The sequence below is a fragment of the Mytilus edulis genome, chromosome 10, assembly GCF_963676685.1.
Source record: "Mytilus edulis chromosome 10, xbMytEdul2.2, whole genome shotgun sequence".
In the NCBI taxonomy this organism is placed as follows: domain Eukaryota; kingdom Metazoa; phylum Mollusca; class Bivalvia; order Mytilida; family Mytilidae; genus Mytilus; species Mytilus edulis.
In genome coordinates, this window is record NC_092353.1 from 23320100 (window position 1) to 23341288 (window position 21189).

The following is a 21189-nucleotide window of genomic DNA, read 5'->3' on the forward strand; positions in this document are numbered from 1 at the left end:
GACTCATATGTCGAGATTAACTGACAACGCCATGACAATAAACGAAAAGACCGAACGACACACAAAACAGTATGCAAAACATAACATCAAAAATTAAATACCGAGAAACACAAACCCATCCAAAAAAGTAAAATAAGTATTAGTAAGGGCTTGTTAACTTACTTTCACATAGACATATAACCATATTAAAATAAGAAGATGTTGTTCTATAATTGCGAAATATGGTCCCCTCCCAAAACTACGTTTCATCGCTTTTCCAAATTTATACTCCACCAGACTAAAAGCCCAAAAACTTTCTATCATATTCCTAAGTTTACTCCCATGCATGTCATGCATCCTTGTTCCACATCCCATTCCTTCATTTTCAGTTTCCCTTTATCATTTCGAACCCTTATGCTATGCAACTTTGATAAATATAAAAAAAAGTATACAATCACTATGAAAAATACGAACCCGTATCGGTTTCCAAAAATATTTTTTTATTTAAATAAATGTTATGGTACTTAGGGATCAAGTTGACAATTATGTGTTGAAAACATATTTAACAGACAGCACTGTTCGTATGATCTGACGATAATCTCGGTGAAACCCAATTAATATATTATATATGATATACCAAAAATGACAAATACCACGAAACGTCTGTTTCTACATAGATATAGGAAGATGTGATATGAGTGCCAATGAGACAACCATCTATCCAAATAACAATTCCTTTATAAAGGGAGAGACCCCTGGTACCCCTTAGGGTTACCCCTCTCCGCCGTCAGGCTACACAGACTATGCAGACATAAGTTATTGGACATATGATACCACTACACATATCCATCATTCGGTGAGATCTCATAAACTTGGGAATGTCAACAGTTTGTGCTTCACTAAATAAATGTACATCCATCAAAAATACAAGTGAGTATATTTATATGTATATAAGCAGTTTGATCCTTTCAGTGTATAGCCTAATATGTATTTTCCGTCTACGGAGGGTAATGATTTAACTTTGTTGTCATTCTTGAATTTTGTTAATAGATGTGTTTTATCATTTCTGATTTTGCCATTTGATTAGTGACTTTCCGTTTTTAATTTTCCTCGGAGTTCAGTATTTTTGTGATTCATAATTTGTACTTTTTACCGGAACTGAAACCGGCATTGACACCGACTGTTAGATACTTAAGTTGTGACGTCATTCTTTACGCGCATTCTTTACATTGACGAAGACGCTGAAAACAGGAAAAACAAGGAAGAGAACGTCAGAATAAAAATATGTAAGAATATGAAATTCGTAAACACATAAGATAACAAATTAATTGCAATTAAACAGTTGCGTACAATGTACACATAGTTGGTCAACACAGGAGGGTTGGTTCGGAATATTTAATTGTAAATTCAAATGACAATATTAAGTCAATTTTGACGATGGAAAATGTTTCTGTTTCTCAAGTTTCTCATTTTCTCAAAACTGTACATCGTATTAGTGTCTAGTTACATACAATGTATATAACTAGTTATATCTAAGGAACCGTAATTCTAAGTTATATAGGTCCATATATTTTTATAATCCCTGTACTCCAAACAATTTTATGTCTTGAAAGGCTATTTATTTTTTCCCGTGACGTTCGTATCTGGACTACAAATAGTAAACAAATAGTATAAGGACCTAGACTATTTAAAGGACTACGGAACAATTTTGTTCTTTCCTCAATATTTTCTTTGTATACGTTTTTGCGTCAATGGTAGTCCAGATAATTATGCCGTCTGCTGTCGGTATTTTTCGATTTTGGCTTTTTTTATTTTTTTTTATTTTATCCCACATTGACGCAGGAAGGCGTCAAAGCAAACATTTAAAATAGCCTTCATAGTCGATGTCATAATTATTAATAATTATTTGGACTACAGTCATTCTAGTCCAAATAATTATGACGTCTTGGAAGGCTATTTTTTATTTTATTATTATATAAGTATGACGCCTTCCTGCGTGAAGAAAAAAAAAAATAATAGCCTTTCAATATGTCATAATTATTTGAACTACAGTCATTGGACAAAAGCAAGTTCGCACTCCAATTTTTTTTATCATTTCAACTAAATTTATTTTTTTTCAAAGTAACTCAGGCAAATTTATGTAAAATAAATATCATAAGATGCAGAAATGATGGAAGTTTTATTGTCTTTTTGGTCTTGATATTATTCATGCTCATTTTAATTTTTAGACATTAAGGTGAACACGAAGAAAAATATTTCTGGAAAATTTTTCTACGTATTCTAACCAAATACAAATTGTTAAAAAAAATGCAATTGTGTTTAACCCATTAATAAATTAAAACAACCTCAACCTTCAGAAAAACAAATTGAAAATTAAAAATAGATTGATAGCCTACGACTGGACACGAACAATTTCAAATGTTTGCCCTCTGAACTCATATTTGTTTATGATTATCAATAAATGATTCTATAAATTTCCCTTTTTTGATGATTATATTATTTAAGTGCACTTGGTGAATGTTGATGATGACAAAACCGTTCCAAAATTATTGTAAAAAGTAAAAACACAAAAATACTGAACTCCGAGGAAAATTCAAAAAGGAAAATCAAAAATCAAAAGTCCAAACACATCAAACGAATGGATAACAACTGTCATATTCCTGACTTGGTACAGGCATTTTCTAATGTAGAAAATGGTGGATTGAACCTGGTTTTATAGCTAGCTAAACCTCTCACTTGTATGACAGTCGCATCAAATTCCATTACATTGTCAACGATGCATGAACAAAACAAACATACTCAAAGAGTAAAAATGTCAAAAATAGGGGTACAGCAGTCAATATTGTGTTATCATCTTAATATCACAATGAGAATGACAATCTCCCCTGGAAATTATATAAAAAACACATAAAGGTAAGTGCATATTGCCTTCTTTTGTTAATATATTGAGAGAAAAATATCTCCTGATTCTGTTCATATGTGTGATGCCTTTTATCTTGCCAAAATACACCCACAATTGACGTTTTTTAGACTCTTGTGACCCTATTTATGGTGAAAGGAAAATACGTTAACTTAATGTTGACCTATATAAAAAAAAAATCAGATGAATGAAAGGATCACCACCGGAATGAAGAAACTTGAATGCAGTGCTCCTTAAAAGAAGGAACTTACCAGAGGCGGATTTAGGGGGGGGGGGGGAGGCCCGGCCCCCCCTTTTTGGGAAAAAATTTGCTTTGATTATAGGGAATCACTGAAGCGTGACTGGAGCGGGCCCCCTCTTAGGTCAGTCAGTGGGCCCCCACTTATGAAAATTTCTGGATCCGCCACTGCTTACATAAAAACAAAACAAATACGAAATCTTTCCTTTTAACATGGCAGACATTTCGTCTGCAACTACTTCTGCAGTACAATTGAAGTAAAATACAAACTTGTGCATCTTATCTTCCTTTGAAAACGAGTTTGAAATTAAGAAAAATGTATGTTTAATCAATCTAGACTGTTGCCATTGATTTCTTCTGCAAGATATATTAATATAGTGCTGTTCGGAATTGCGTCCATATGTGGCTAACTTGACCCGTAAAACGAGGTAACGCAAATCTTACTAAAGTATCCCAACGTGATTAGAAAATTATGTGGGATATGATGCAAAATGGAAAGCCTTCATACATCTTAAATTCTATGGCAACTAAAAAAAAGTAGTCTACACAAATAAAATATTAATAACACTTCAAAAATCGTTCGTAATTGTGTCCGGTGAGGCTTTTTAGCGGAACTCACTTTTGTCCAATGACTGTGTACACCACTGCAGTAGGCCAAGCAGTGAAACATGTGATTAAAAATTCTGTATTGGTACTTACTCCTGAAAGCTTAATATTACCGTAAGCATAGATCTACATCGTACCTTTTGTGTTATTTCTTATTGGCAAGCATGCCTTTTGTGTTATTTCTTATTGCCAAGCATGTCTTTTGTGTTATTTCTTATTGTCAAGCATGCCTTTTGTGTTATTTCTTATTGTCAATCATGCCTTTTGTGTTATTTCTTATTGTCAAGCATGCCTTTTGTGTTATTTCTTATTGCCAAGCATGCCTTTTGTGTAATATATTATTGTAAAGTCAGACTGCATCTTAGATGCAGTCTGACTTTACAAATTCTTTTATGTCTATGTCTGTGGTCTTTGTCATGTTTAGTCGTACTCGTAGCAATGCATATGGACACTAAGACTTGTTTATTGTTGCCTAAATGTTGGTGCGATTTTGTTGCATTAATAACTATATCATTATCTGTTTTTACCTTAACACAGAAACACACAAAGAAGATGCTGAAATTAATTGTCCTTTCGATCGTGCTGTTAGCAGTATTTAAAGCAATTGAAGGTGAGTTGAAATATAACAAATATTCAATAGCATTTAGATAAAATAATATGCTTACAACCATGGAGCCATAAAAATGAAATATGTTTCATTGTTGCGGTAACCCTACCTACCCTTACCCAAATAGTGTCAGAAAACAAAATATATTAATAATTATAAATATAAACGTTCATATTAAATCTATTACTTTAAAAAAAAAAAAAAAATATTTAGAAAAAAGTTTTAGATTAATTTATGAGCGTATATATTTCATAGAGTTGTTCATTTGAAACTGAAGACCAAAATATCAAACAAAAACATTATATGACAAGTTATTAAAGTCTACATCAGATAATTTCAGTCACAGTAAATTCACACAAATATACCAGATAAACTGCCATCTTTATACCAATACTTTTAGGGTTGTCTAGTCATATCTCAGTCTTCACGCTTAACCACAAGTCCTACGGCATTAGCGCGCAAAATTGCTTTCAGGCTTGTTAATTTCTTCTCTAGAAGCCAACATAATCCAACTAAAAATTTCAAAAATTGAGCTTCTGGCTTGTAGACACAAAAGTTAATCGAGAAGGCTGTTATCTTGAATGAAGCACCGTGACCTTCAGTTCTACTGAAATATAGCGTAATTCATTTTATAAAATCTGCGACTCGTTTCACTGAAATACTTGTAAGTCATGAATATTTTTTTATATATATAATATATATATAATCCTCGAGTCTTTTTGATGAATTGTAATGAAAGTACACTTGTTACTGAGTGAGGGATTAACAAAAAGGGACAAGCAATACTTACTATTATTTTAGACAATGATACAACTATCAGTATCAATAAAAGACCAAATGACAAACATGTATATAGGAACTGACAATAGAATCGAATTCATAACAGTGTGACTGTGGACATTGATTGGCGCACTTTAATATCCCATTGATTGGGACAGATTAGGTGAACGTTCGTCTATAAGAGCTTTCTTACAAATTGACGAAAGGTACGTATGCTTGACGAATCATACGTAAGACTCGTTTTAGGGATCCTTTATTTTGACACATTTATACAATAGTCGTGGAACTTCGGACAATAATCGTGCATGCTACGACACTTATTAAATTGGATTTTTCTTGAGATATATTTCGGATTTCGGGACGTACGATAGGTTAGAATATGATTATTGATACCACCAGGTCGGAGGAGGTAACACTACAAAGTATTCTAAATATAGAGTTGTCAGACGAAAAAAATGTCCCCTAGAAAACTAAAAACCGACCCCTCCCCCACTTTTAATATTACAATGTTGAACTGTTTAACCCAAGAAAATATCAAAGCAAATACAAATGTCTTCTTCCCTAACAGAAATACAAATACTTCCTTGATTCATAATTTGCAACGCTTAAAATAATAAAATGAAAAAAATAGGATGATCTTTATACTATTCCATATGCTGGTGCTCATTTCATAACTTTTGAACCATCGCCTTAATGTGATATATGATACACCGGAGCAATGGAACGGTTATTTTAGCGTATAACTGCGTTTTGCCTAAGTCCTGAACATTCATGAAATATTAGCCACTGGACGATAAGTGACAACTTCGTGTCTATCTTCCAAACATGTGTACTGTTAAATCGTCATTATAAAATCCACAATATATATGGTGTAAAACTGTAGATTCATTTCTTGATATACAAAGTCTTTTTTTTTTTTTTTTTTAGATTTATTCAACATTACTTTTTAAAATAATTGTATCATCATTTTATAGCAAATCTCGATATTCCACTTTGATAATTTGCTGAAAGTGTACTGTAACAAATAAAAATAAATGTGAATCTTGTCGTTAAACTTAGACTAACGATCTTCAATAATGTCATTGAATTGTTAATCGTGAAACTCGTGCTTAAAAAAATCCCGCGGAAATGTGTGTACTCGTGGTTTACGTAAATAACGTATCGGACGTAAGTGTATTTGACACTTTTTTTCTCTGTTAGATTATATTATAATCGTGTATTATTTGCGATATTATTTTTTTTTTTAAATAAACTTGATTTAGAAAAGAATGCTGTTTTACTGGATAAAACAAAGACTCTTTTAACTGTTTTTGTAAAAATGAAATACGTGCTCCCTTTACGTTCGTTCGTACCTTTCGTCAATTTGTAAGAAAGCTCTAATAAGCCCATTGCTCACGACGTCCTTAGTATAGACATTAAATTTAAACCGTGGGGTCACCAAAGGTTCTCAACGCCTAAATAAAATAATTCGAAATACTTATCAGGAATTTGTGTTCTGATTTATATTGAATAATTAAACGTCCTTTATTTGTGTTTTGACAATCAATTTTCATAATATGATATCACATGTTTTTTCAGAAAAAAGAATTACTTATTGGCTTTAAAAGTTGCAATGCATGTGTTGATTGATTATCCTTTAAGGACGTCAAAGCGATTTAAAAATTGCGATTGTCGAATTATGTCATCTTTTAACTTTAACTGGTCTAAAATTTTATTTTAGAACGAATGCTTAATCCACTTTCAAAAGTTGTGCAAATACAAAACAAAGACAAAATATACATCTGCCCTGTCTTTTTCGTTCTTGAAAGTTATTGGATAAATATAGTCCAGTCGATTTGTGCAGATTTTTGACAAAATTGCTCAGATTGTGGTAAAAGCATGAAATTTGGAATAGTGGTAGTATATGTCATGGACAACATTTTAAGCTATGGACCCACTCTGAAAGTCGAAATTTGCGGAAGAGGCGGCCATTTTAAAATGGCGGCCGTTTGATCTCTAACGTGACGGTACCCAAATTGCACCTATTTTGACAGTTTTTTCACCTACGTTTTTTTATGATCAAGAAAAAAATGTCCATACTATGTTTATTTTGTAGCCCTATCCTTCTTTATTGTATAGGTACACCAATTCTATTTTTAATCCATATTGAGTCATACAAAAATGGGTTTGAATCAACCTCCATACTATCCATGATTCTGTAATGAGGAGTACCCAAATTGCATCCATGCTTAAATTTACATCGTCAAAAGTCTAATAACCGAGCTTTTGTTTAATTTCTTCAAATATTTTGAACAATTGGATATTTTTCCATGCTTACTATTCATATTTTACGAAATGGATACTTATAATGTATTGTATTTGCTAATTTTAAAAAGATGACGTTTTGATGACGTCGCATGGTGACGTTTTCGTACATTTTGCTTTTTTAGTAAACAGTCCATTTGGTGATAAACACTGTGAACGTTTTGTGTATATCTAAATATGTTTACTTATGTTGAAAGACCTGCATAGTATCAAATCATAAAAATACAAATTGTTTAGTCTCTAGGAAATCTTGTAAGATTTTTGTTGCTATTTTTTCTAAATAGGTGCAATTTGGGTACTCGGTGCAATTTGGGTACCCTTACGTTATACATTAATAAAAAAAATTATGAAAATAATATGAGAGAAGATATTGACATGAAACCTGGGTGATAAAATAACAGTGCTGATTCCAATTGTCTTATTGAACAAAGTTTTTTGAAATATTACCCATATTGAATGGCGGCCATTTTGAAAATCTTTGTTTTTTTTAAGCCAAAAAAGGTAGTCATTATTCGATGAAAATTTAAAAAAAAACCAATGTCGAAGATATACAAATGTATTTGTTTGAGCTATATAAACAGGCCGAAAAGCGAGCCTATGAACCCCTCCCCCCCCCCCCCCCCCCGAGTTATTCTTCTGTTTCGTTGAGGGTACACGTTACTTTATGTTTTCCGACAATGTACATGTCTCTAATGTTCAAAAGTAATCGACATAGTTAAAACGCGACCACGAAGAAGATCATAAAATGAACTGTTACTCTAAAAGCAATATTCGTGCCACCGCTTGTTCAACTTAGAATAACAGGAGAATTTTATTTTACAAGTATCAATAAATAAAGAAAATATTTTTATACCTGTCACTTATAATAGTTGGCTGATTACAGGATAATTCGCTTTGTTGATATTGTTCATTTGAAACAACTTTCAAAAACCTTGATTGCAGACATAATGAATTTCATATCATACAAGTAATTAATGTTATAGGAACATCAACTGCTCAAATGTTCTCAATTGACGTTAACAATATCTAACAAAAATGAAATGTACATGATTTGTCAAACCTCACTCTGTCTATCATGTTATATCACATTGTCCTCCACATTTACAGAACAACTTAATACTGCCTTTACACATTTGCATTTCCTTAGTAACCGTGTTCACTTTGACTTATCAGTTAAGCGCTTGCTGTAGGAAGTTATTATAAAGTCATATGGTATATTCATCACATATGACAAGGACTGTCATCTGAGGACTTCATATGTATTGATTTTTTGGTAGCCATTTTGAATGATGGCCATTTTGAAAACACGAATTTCCAATATAACATTATTCGCTAGTCTTATTTATTCACACTGTTTGCATTCACACTTTTTTTTACTAATATGCATTGGATATTTATAAAATGGTCAGATAAGGCATGCACATGTTTACAAAATAAAGATATCAGTATAAGAATTTCTAACTGTTACATACACGTTTGCCTAAGTAACTTTTTAAAACAAATTACATATATATGATATAATTTATGACTGAACGTTGTTGTTGGAAAAGATCAAAATTGTAGATTTCTAAAACACTGGAGCTAGATATCAGAAGAACATAATGGGCATTTAGACTAGAAGGAATGTGTGAAACGGCAAGAGAGGACATGTGAGGGTTTGCATGCAATGCCAAGCAGATCCAAACAGAACAGACATAGACATTTGAGCTGGCAATCACTCTTTTTGATGCCGGCATACAACGATGTTGGGTCTTGAATTGGTTTTCCTTTCGCTCAATTTGAAACAGTTGAATGAGGGTTATGAAACTGCAGAAGCACTCCAGACCGCATAAATCCTGTCAAACAAATTTTCAGACCTCAAAATATTTCATCAGTAAAAGGGAAAACATATTTCTGATGTTGAAGATAAATTGCCAGTTGGAAGAAAACAAGAAGTAACTAGACACTGTTAAGTAATACTGAATCAACACAAACAATGACTGCAATGTATTTTTTTCTGTGGTGATGTATCTGAAGATCTCCATGATACTTCGAAATTTAAAAATCGACAAAAATGGGACATGACTGTGCGCCTGTACTACAAGACATATTTCCTTAGCCAAAGTAAGAGCTGGAGATGTCAAATTACCAGTATCCTGCTTGATGATTGATAAAACTTGACAACATAGCAAAAAGGCAGAATAAAAGACACAGAAAGAAAGCCAAGAATCTTTTATCTAGGAGTTGTGCTTGCCAAAATGATAAAATAGATTGACGGCACACGGTCTGGCAGAGGTATTGTACCAATCTCCAAGCTTGCAGATCACGCTAAATTGTACAATAAACGCCTGAAACAACTTGTAGTTATCATGAAAGGAAGGAATGATACAACGCATCTAACAAAATAGGATTGTAGCTAACAAAGGATATCTGCAAGCATACAATCAAGATAAATTAGTTCTCTTGATTTTCAAGAAAGGTATTCTTGAAGCTCTGAAACAGACCTGATAATTAAAGGGTATCACCATAGCCATAGCAGGCAAACTATATATGCTTGATACTTAGAAAAGCTTTACAGGGACACTCAACAACAGCTATTAACACGAATCAGTTCACCAGACATAAGTTTCCTTAGTATGAATGATACAGGATGGCCAAACATCGAGACACAATCCAGTAATATCGATGAGTGGAAGACAACACTCACCATTTCTCAGCTATAATAGTTCAATTGTGCAACTCGTCATCGAGAGGATACAACTGCAACTTTTCAGTCCTCTGATAGAGAGTAAGATGTCTCAAAGATTGTGGAACGGATTCATTTTGAAAGCCTGCAATTAATGTCCCTGTAAACCTTTCTGTAGTAGCAAGCCTAACTCTTTAAACTATTCTAGTGACTTTGACTATGAAGAGGCCTTCCCCATCACGACGTTAACAATTTGTAAAAGACATGGCCTGTTTCAGAACTTCCCTAACATAGTCATTGAAAATCCAGAGAAAGACGCAACCTTTCACAATGTTTCATGTGTGCTTGCATATCATCTATGATAGCTATTATTTAATTTTTCATAAATGTTGTATTAATCATTCCTTCCATGACAGCTAATATTCACTAAGGACGTTTACTGTACCATTTTTCCATATCATCAATTTCAAATATTTAAACAATATCTGTTCCAGACTGTGAGCCGTCACTGTTTTCTATTATTTTGGCAAGCCCCATTGCAATGGATAACAGATTCTTGACTTTCTTTCTGTGTCTCGAATTCTGTCTAATTGCCTTGTCGTGCAGTTTTAACAAACATTTAGCATGTGATCGGCTCCTGAAATATTGTAGATCTTGTAATCTTCAGCACTAAGTCTGGCTAAAAGAACAATGGCTAGTAGTTCAAGTGACAGTCACATACTCGATTGTCGATCACAATTGTTGATGCTTCATGATGATAGTCAGATACCTCATCACAAAAAAAGAAAGAAATATCTGCAATCATTGTTTTTGTTGATTCATCACAACTGTGGCTGGTTATTTCTTCAATCCGTGACTCATTTTGTTTTTCCTGACTAAATATATTAAGATTTGCTTTGACAGGATTAGTACCTTTTGTCTTGTGATTCTCCCATTGCATGGCCTTCATCAACGTGGAACAGTTGTATGCTTACAAAAAATGACTGATTACCAGCTCAAATGTTTGTACAATGTATTTGCTTGGCATTGTAAATCATCACGTGTCCTCTCTTCCCGTTACGGAATTCTTTCCAGTCTATCTATTTATTAGATTTTTTCAGCTCTAGTGATTTTGATACCTACGTATTTTTCCTGTTCAAGATACAGTGCTCATATTGTATATACGCATTTTTTTTATGGTAAAAAAGTACCTAAACCCTACATGCTAAACTGCAATTAAAAGAATTTACGTATTTCTTTAAATACATTTATTTGTTAACATATGCATACCTTATTTGAGCACTTGGTGAATATATCTTATATGAAAAGCAACAGTCATAACTAACTGATTAGCAAAACTAGTTGTAAATGCATATAAAACTTAGTATTAATTCAAAAAAATAATTTAGGATAGCGAATAATAATATATTTCAAATTTACGTTTCCAAAATGGCCACCATTCAAGATGGCCACTAAATACTTCAATGGTCCTCAGTTTATATTCTTTGTCATAAGAAATACGAAAGTTTATCAAAATTAGTTTAGTAACATATTTTTCATATTTTTTCTAAAAACAATTATTGATTTTTTGGACATGATTTCAAAATGGCCGCCCAGAACCGCCATTTTGATTTTCTGAATTGGGTCCATAGCTATAAATGTTAGTTATGACCTCAACTAACACTCTGCAAAGTTTGATGCTTTTACCACAATCTGAGCAATTGTTTCACATTTCGACTGGACGATTAAACCTTGTGAATTGTGCATGCATTTTTGTTTTTGTATTGGTTAAATGTATTATTTGGTGTATATATGAAACTGTTCTGCTATACTGCTACTATACTTATGAAAAACACTTGGCAAGAGAAACGCATTCATCTTATCTATGTTCAAATCGACCCAATTTACATAGAAATGGATGACTTTGTGCATTTTGTGATCGCTAAAAAAAATATGTTCCAGACCATATGAATAGTTTAACCATCATACGCGTACGGTCGGACCATATGAGTATACTTATATCGTCCGGAACACATACATGATATTCTGTGCGTTGTATGTCGTCTATTCATTTTTTTCTTTTGTTGATTGATTTGACGTCTTTCTGTGAGTGATTATTTGTTAATGACTTTAAAATTTACTTCCAAATAATTTTTAAAACCAAGACTTGAATTACAAAAATGGCCAAACAGACCATGATTTTTTTTTAACATACCTCACATTCATTGGAAAAAGCTAAAATTCGCCAGGTCTTTAATTTCAACTTGGTGAGTTGACTTAAGTAATATTGCGGACCATTTTCCAATTGTCATGCGGTATCCCTAGTTTTTTTTCTCTCACTCAACTTTTGTGTTTGTTTTTACAAGCCAAGACCTCTTTGAGCTTTCATCCTATAAAGTGTGTATTTTGCTAATGGTTGAAGGCCATACGGGGACCTGGAAAAATTTGTCTGATTGTCTATCGCACATCATATTCTTAATTTTACATGCAGTTATATCTATAAGAATAAGAATTGAATTGACATAGAGACAACAACCCAACCAAAGAGCAAAAAAAGCACAAGGCAACATGTAGATCTTTCGTATCAAGGGAATTGCTATAAATATATGTATTTCAGGTTAATAGTACTAGGCCATACTCAAGTTATAAAATAGATCTTGTCGTCAACTTTTGCAACCAGCTTCTATGTTTCTATATTAAATGCACCTTTCATCTTTTTTGGCCTCGACTTTTCCATTGGACAGACAGTTTTGTTTTCCGCCTCTTTTTTTTTTTACAAAATCATACAGGACGCATCGTTTGCTCGAGCTTCTGGCCTTTGGTAGTCTTGTATGTTTATTAATTTTTGTTCATTTATTTGTTTAGGAGTTAAGTATGACGTACATTTTCACTGAACTAGTACACTTTTTATAATAGTTTTTCGATATCGCCTGGGCAAAATCTATCACGAATATAATGCCTACCCATGTTAAAACTACAATAAAGTATAGTGTGCATCAATTATTTCTTAAGCCTACCATTTTTTTTGTCTGTATTGGATTTGTGTAGCATTAAAAAATACAAGAATATAAACTACACAGTGCAACTTCTAACAAGAATACAAGATTTATTGATTTTAAAAAATTCGACCAAAATTAAAAATTCGGAAAAATTCCACAGTTTGATTTTCAATTGAAATAAAATAATTGCTATGATCTACACACCGTTACTTTTTCCAATATAAATATTCGAACTATTTTGTTTTTTGTTTCCTTTATAAATTTACATCATTTTTAAGAAGACCACTTTGTGACTTCGATATTTAGTAGACTATAAAAGCGATGTTCATTATCTTTCTTCTGCTGTAAGTTTGATTTAGTTATTTGTGTCATGAATGCAACCTCGTATGTTTTTAAATTTGAATAATGGGGAGTCAGGTTGTCTTATACGTCAATGATACAAACACAAAAAAAAAAACGACAATAAATAAAATAATGTGCAACATTCATTCTCCATCAAAAGATACATCACATGAATGTAATTTTTGTAAGAAAAATACTAACTTCGTGAGAAGTTGTGTGTTGGACTGAAGAGCCCGTGAAGTCAAACTGACAAATATCTGAACGAACGAATCGATTTATGGTATAAAACAAAATCAGTAACTTTTCACAAACAAAGTCCACATGGTTAGCATTGAATAAATAGTAGGCCATTCTTTAATGATCACACCGTAGAAGTTTCAATAAGATATTGTGTGAAATAACGTGGGTCCATATTAACTTAAAAGTTGTTTATTTTTACAATGAATAAACTTATTTTTTTATATTATTTATTAATATCAGCTCTGAACATTAATATTCTTAAAGTGAAACTGTTGTAAGTGATGGTATAAAAATTATCTAAAACAAGTTTCATTTTATGTATTAAAATATGTAACAAGTGATTATTTAAATCCCCACTTGAAAGCCTCCGATAGACTGAGTGAGCATAAAATCATCGCCAACGACAAACAAGTTATAGGTAAATTTTTCAGTATAATTACTAACAAACGTGTTACCGTCGACCACACTGTTATGAATTTGATTCTAATTGCAGGTCTCCGTTCGGCCTTCAGCAAGCAGAACGCGACATGTGTTATCTACTCTTGGTTCACAAACCTACTCTTTTATGGTAAAGAATCAAGTATCACTATCAATATAATCTGGAACTGCAACAGTTGTAAAAACACAACTTCAGTAAACACAAACTAATTCTTGGAAAATTCGCACAAAATCATTATTAGGTAAACATAAATTAAGGATTGAAACTGGTCGTCATGAACGCAGGTTCAACTCTTGGCAGGTAAATTGTTTAGGAAAATGTTTAGATTCGATTTGATTTAAAAGACTCGTTGATACAAAATGTGGAACCAGTGAAAGAGAAAATATTTATTCTGCAAAAATTGAAAAATTATTATGTCGGTCAGCATACTAGTATAGCGCCAAACAAAATATAACAGGCTTCTAAAATCTAGATTGGACTATCTTTATACATCTAACATGTTGCGGCGTCAGCTATTTTGTTTTATGACGTCATAATTTTACGGGAACCTGTGTGATATCCAGTAATGGCGGACAAATAGCGATAAGGTGTATTCAGAAATGTATATTTAATTGTACCCTTCGTGGAGCGTTGCGTGGGACATGGAAATACCAGCCGTCCGTCTGGTCTTGTTAGTGCTATCACGTGTACTTTTCTTGACAAATTTTTCTAACTCATAGTTGTAGTCATAGGACAAAAGTGAGTTCCCACTCCAAAAATGTCCTATCATTTCAACTAAAATCAATATTTAAAAATAAAAAAAATAAAAAAAAATAATACCAAGTGTATCTATGAGAATTTTTTTTATAAAATAGATACAATAAGATGCAGAAATGTCTGAAGTTTTATTGTTTATTTGGCCATAATTTTGGTGAGGTTCGTTTTCATTAGGGCTATTCCAGAAAAAAATGTAGGGGGGGGGGGGGGGGTGGGGGTGGAAGCGGCACATTATATAAAATTAATATCCATTTAATATACATGGGTGATGGGTATCAGAGCAACTTTTCACACTATAATGCACTAAAATTTTCAATTACAATTGTCTGTGTGGCGGGTGCTGACAAACACTGCCTGCCAACCCCCCCCCCCCCCCCCCCATACATTTTTTTTCTGGAATAGCCCTTATATAGTGGGTTAATTTAATAAAACACAAATGCAGATTTTTCTTACTTCAGACTAAATACTAGAAAGGTCTCCGACAAGTTTTATAATGTTGGATGATCGACTTTTTAAAAAGAGTTATGCCCTTTGAATATTATATTTATGAAAAATGGCCTCGTTATTGCTCTCACATGTACAATTCTTGCCAAATGTTTATTAAACTTATAGTAAACTATAGGTAAATATATATTCTGTCAACATTATCTCGGAAAGTTCTATAATGGTGGTTGATGGACTTTTCAAGAAAAAAAAAGAGTTATGATCGACCTTTTTTTAAAAGATTTATGTCCCTTAGAAATATTAAACTTTTTATGGGAAATGGTCTTGTTAGCTGTCTCACACTGACAGGTACAATTCTTGACAGATTTTATAAAAACACATTATTATAGGTTTAATATCAGTAATATCTTGGAAAAGTTCTATAAAGGTGGTTGATTGAATTTTTCAAAAAGATAATCATTTATGCAAATTGGAAATATAAATATGTGCAACTTGGGGGGACATTGATTTTTTTTAAAAGAGTTATATCATTTATACCCCTTCGAAACATAGAATACGTACAAAGCAGGGGACATTGGAACTTTTTATATCGACATGTCTATAGTTCTTGTGTGCGACAACAAAGCATGAGTACCGACTAAAAATAGGTTAGAAAGACTTTAAAGTGCTTGAAAAAAAATACAATATTGAATAATATAAGCTTAAGCAATAATTAAATTCATGAAAAACAAAATATGATTGGGCAAACAACAATAAGTATCGCAATTTTTACTATTTCTACACGCTATCGTTTTCTGGAAATAATCTATTTTATTCTAACAACGAATTCAATGTTAATATTATATTTATGCAACGTATCTAAGTATGTTTTAATTCTATGTTATTGTTTTCAGCATGTCCGCAGGGATGGCAACAATTCCAAAACTCTTGTTATTTTTCAAGCGCGTCGATTGGTGACAATTCATATGCATCATTGGCGGCAAGATCTAAACACTGGTATAAGGCTCAGGTAAGTTTTTTTTATGTGTATGGTGAATGGTACTCAGTGGCAGACACAAATACACCAGATAAATGTACATTGTAAAATCACATAATTTAGATTTTGATATATTAATATAAATAAGATATTTTTTGGCGAGCTCTAACCGACAATGGTAGTACCACAGGTACAGTGCATACAGTGTATCACAAACTTGTCTGACCGACAAAATGTCAGTCAAAAAAACATTTTGACAGACAGAACTTTCAAGATTTTTTAGTTGAATATATAGTAGAAAAGTTCATTTCTATTCGGTCAGACATACCCTAAACTAGTTTGACACAGATTGGTGTACACTGAAATATGAACACTTTACTATAATTTAACATTCGGAAACTCTTTATTCCTGCTTATTAATCAAGGTAAAAGGATCATAAGTTGATTTGAATTGAGCATAAGCGGGTAATCTCTAGATGAACGACTCAGAATTCTTTGATGTACAGTATTACATATATGATAATCTCTAACAAAGTGATGTACAGTATCACATATATGATAATCTCTAATAAAGTGATGTACAGTATTACATATATGATAATCTCTAATAAAATGATGTACAGTATTACATATATGATAATCTCTAATAAAGTGATGTACAGTATTACATATATGATAATCTCTAATAAAGTGATGTACAGTATTACATATATGATAATCTCTAATAAAGTGATGTACAGTATTACATATATGATAATCTCTAATAAAATGATGTACAGTATTACATACATGATAATCCCTAATAAAGTGATGTACAGTATTACATATTTGATAATCTCTAATAAAATGATGTACAGTATTACATATATGATAATCTCTAATAAAGTGATGTACAGTATTACATATACAAAAAATATGATAATCTCTACTCTAATAAAGTGATGTACACTACAGTATTACAAATATGATAATCTCTAATAAAGTTACTTGTCACTTTTTCAGAGAGCATGTAAAAAAATGGGAGCAACTCTTGCTGAAATTAATTCACAGGCAGAGCTGCAATTTGTAAGGAAATTAGCAATGTCTGGCCGCAGAAGTAAGCATTGTTTTGTCTATGTAATGTAAAAATCAGAAAATGAGGTATGAATGCCAATTATGAAACACTAGCAACTTGTAACTTAAAACAAAGATAAAGAATGTACACTGCTGCAATCTTCTCTACAACTTGCAATGATGAGAAAATCCGTTACTGAGTGTCTAAAATTGACACTAAATGCAAAAACACCGGTATTTAGTGAATGAAATTACACAAAAATAATATTTTCTGATTGCCAACCACTGGAAAAAATGAAAAATAAAGTTTTTATTAACAAAATTACTGATTTCCAAGTTTTAAAAGGGAGAATTCATAAAAACCTGACAAAATCAGACATAAAACTAAACCAAATTACAGAATAAATGGAAAATTGTCATATACCGGACTTGTTATCTAGGTATTTTACAATGAAATTGGTAGATTAAACCAGGTTTAAACCGTTTTATAGCTTACTTAACAAGGAAAGCCGAATATCTTAACCTAAATCAGTACATGGAGAAACTATTTAATTTTTCTAAAGACAAAGCACACAATCAATTTGTACACTTCAGTTACGTTCAAAATCTCATTATTAGCAAGATATATATGTATACAAGACTATACACTGGCTGGCTTAAGCAGTGTCTTGTATCTTACCAAAAATACTTAGCATTTAGTCACCAAGGACTAATGACGAACACAAAATTTAAGAATAACATGTCAGATCAAGAACCAATTTTTGTAAATTATTAAATATGTTAAAGTTCAAAACAAAATACAAGGGTGAAACAAAGAAGGATATTATATGGAGGGAGGACAATCTTATAGTTTGGCTTATTAGAATACGGGTTTCGGAAAATACTCAAATCCAAGTACTAATAAATACGACCTTCAACATGGAGAAATCCTGTATGGTCGGCTATAAGTGGCCGGAACCCTGAATAATGTGAACAATTAAATGATACGGGAAAAAACTATTAACGAAAAACCAATATGACCTCGCAAATCAACAATAATGGTTAACTAATGAACTACAGGCTCCTGACGTTTGGAGAAGCACATACAAATGTGACGGAGTTAAAACATGTATGTCAGCGCCCAATCACCCCCTTTGACATTAAAAAGTTGTGTTACAGAAAAATAATAGAATTTAATGATTATTGTTCAACGAATTCACTGGAATTATCACCAATTATGAGTTCAGGACAAAGAAAACATATCTTACATAAAAACGAAATACTAGAAAAGGAAAGTTAACAATTGAAAATTATTAAATTTTAGCTTCTTGGATTGGTGGTACAGATGCGGCTAATGAGGGAGAGTGGAAATGGATATCTGGAGCACCAATGACTGTCTCCGACTTCAAACCTCTTACAAGCAAACAAATGATAAAATATGATCGTCCAGAGAGACAAGACTGTCTTGCTATTTCGTCACATGTTGATTTCCACTGGAGAGGTATATTTTGCATACAAGGATATGAATACATATGTGAACAAGGTAAGCTATGTCAGTATGCACTTTATTTTTGAATACATTTTTCACAATATAAAATGACGACTCTATATTAAAAAAACGTTGTGCACAGTAAAAAGTATCTTTTTTACATCTGATCCCTCATGTTGGGCACAGTAAATAGGCCTCACGGTCATAAAACTTTCGAGCATGATTTTTGTTTTCAGACTCGAAAATCAACTAATCAAATTGCTGGATTTCATGTTTCGAGCACGATTTTTGTGCTCAGACCACTGAGCAAAATTGTATGCCTTCAAGGCCTGATCCCTCATGTTGCACACAGTAAATAGTATCTTTACATCTGATCCCTCATGTTTCGCACAGTAAATAGTATCTCTACATCTGATTCCTCATATTGCGCACAGTAAATAGTATCTTTACATCTGATCCCTCATGTTGCCCACAGTAAATAGTACCTTTCAATCTGATCCCTCCTGTTGCCTACAGTAAATAGTATCTTTACATCTGATCCCTTATGTTGCGCACAGTAAATAGTATCTTTACGTCTGATCCCTCTTGTTGCGCACAGTAAAAAGTATCTTTAGATCTGATCCCTCATGTTGCGCACAGTAAATATTATCTTTACATCTGATCCCTCATGTTGCGCACAGTAAATAGTATCTTTACATCTGATCCCTTATGTTGCGCACAGTAAATAGTATCTTTACATCTGATCCCTTATGTTGCGCACAGTAAATAGTATCTTTACATCTGATCCCTCATGTTGCGCACAGTAAATAGTATCTTTACATTGATCCCTCAGTGCGTGAGTACCAACACATCTATGGTACATGGTGTAAAAGATCTTATAAGACATACATTTTATTGTATTGTTATTGCAGGAGGAGCGTACACGATTTTATAGATGATGTCAGCGAAAAAGTCTAGTCCAAATTCCCTTTCAGGAATTTTAATACTGATTGTTTCCCTTTCAAGTATGGTAATACTGATTGTTTCCTTTTCAGGAATGATATTACTGATTGTTTCCCTTTCAAGTATGGTAATACTGATTGTTTCCCTTTCAGGAATGGTATCAATGATTGTATTCCTTTCAAGTATGTTAATACTGATTGTTTCCCTTTCAGGAATGGTATTACTGATTGTTTCCCTTTCAAGAATGGTAATACTTATTGTTTCCCTTTCAGGAATTTTAATACTGATTGTTTCCCTTTCAAGTATGATATTACTGATTGTTTCCCTTTCAGGAATGGTATTACTGATTGTTTCCCTTTCAAGTATGGTAATACTGATTGTTTCCCTTTCAAGTATGGTAATACTGATTGTTTCCTTTTAAGGAATGGTATAACTGATTGTTTTACTTTCAGGAATGATATTACTGATTGTTTCCCTTTCAAGTATGGTAATACTGATTGTTTCCCTTTCAAGTATGGTAATACTGATTGTTTCCCTTTCAGGAATGGTATTACTGATTGTTTCCTTTCAGGAATGGTATTACTGATTGTTTCCCTTTCAAGAATGGTAATATTGATTGTTTCCCTTTCAGGAATGGTAATACTGATTGTTTCCCTTTCATGAATTTTAATACTGATTGTTTCCCTTTCAAGTATGATATTACTGATTGTTTCCCTTTCAGGATGGTATTACTAATTGCTTCCCTTTCAGGAATTGTATTACTGATTGTTTCCCTTTCAGGAATTGTATTACTGATTGCTTCTCTTTCAGGAATGGTAATAGTGATTATTTCAGCCAGATAGTTTCATTTTATTAAAAAAATATGTGTAGCATAAATTATAAGATCAAGATCAAAACGAAATTGTAATTTGGTTAAAAAATATATCATTCTGATTTTTTGTTTACTTTCAGAAAACAACAACAGTAATAGTCATGGTAGAAGTTGAAGAAATATTCTAAAAAGGAGTAAAATAAACAGAGGATTAAACTTCAAGATCAAATGATAAAAAACATTCACCTGACGCTCAATAAATTATTGCTGATTGGAAATATTGTGAAATAAACTAACAGAATTATAATATAAATAAATTGAACACCTGATATAGAAGATAATTTTTGATAAGAATAATAATCTACAAAAATGTACAGTTTATGTTATAGCAACAGTTCATATATTAAATGAAAAAAAAGGCCTTAGTCACAGTGGATTTCATTAACAATCTGTGAATCAGTAGGGGTCCGATAATATTGGTTTTTTGTTTTAAAATCATACAACGTAAGGCCCAGTTAGAGGATGTTCGCATTTTCAGTTACGTAATATTCCGTACAACCCGAGTATACATAGATAACAATTGTTTGTAGTAACCGATCCTTTACCCTGAAATTACTCAACCAGGTCTAAAAGTTAAAAAA

At 32.4% G+C, this 21189-nt stretch overlaps 1 protein-coding gene across 1 annotated transcript; it reads left to right on the forward strand.

The window, feature by feature from the left end:
• Window positions 1–1171: 1171 nt before the first annotated feature.
• LOC139490650 (C-type lectin domain family 17, member A-like) lies at window positions 1172–20877 on the forward strand. The gene is made up of 6 exons (XM_071277552.1): window positions 1172–1265; window positions 4281–4353; window positions 16192–16307; window positions 17277–17370; window positions 18631–18849; window positions 20689–20877. Exons 2-6 carry the CDS (start codon window positions 4296–4298, stop codon window positions 20721–20723), a joined length of 522 nt encoding a protein of 173 aa, XP_071133653.1. The 5' UTR covers window positions 1172–1265; window positions 4281–4295; the 3' UTR covers window positions 20724–20877.
• The last annotated feature ends 312 nt before the right edge of the window (window positions 20878–21189 follow it).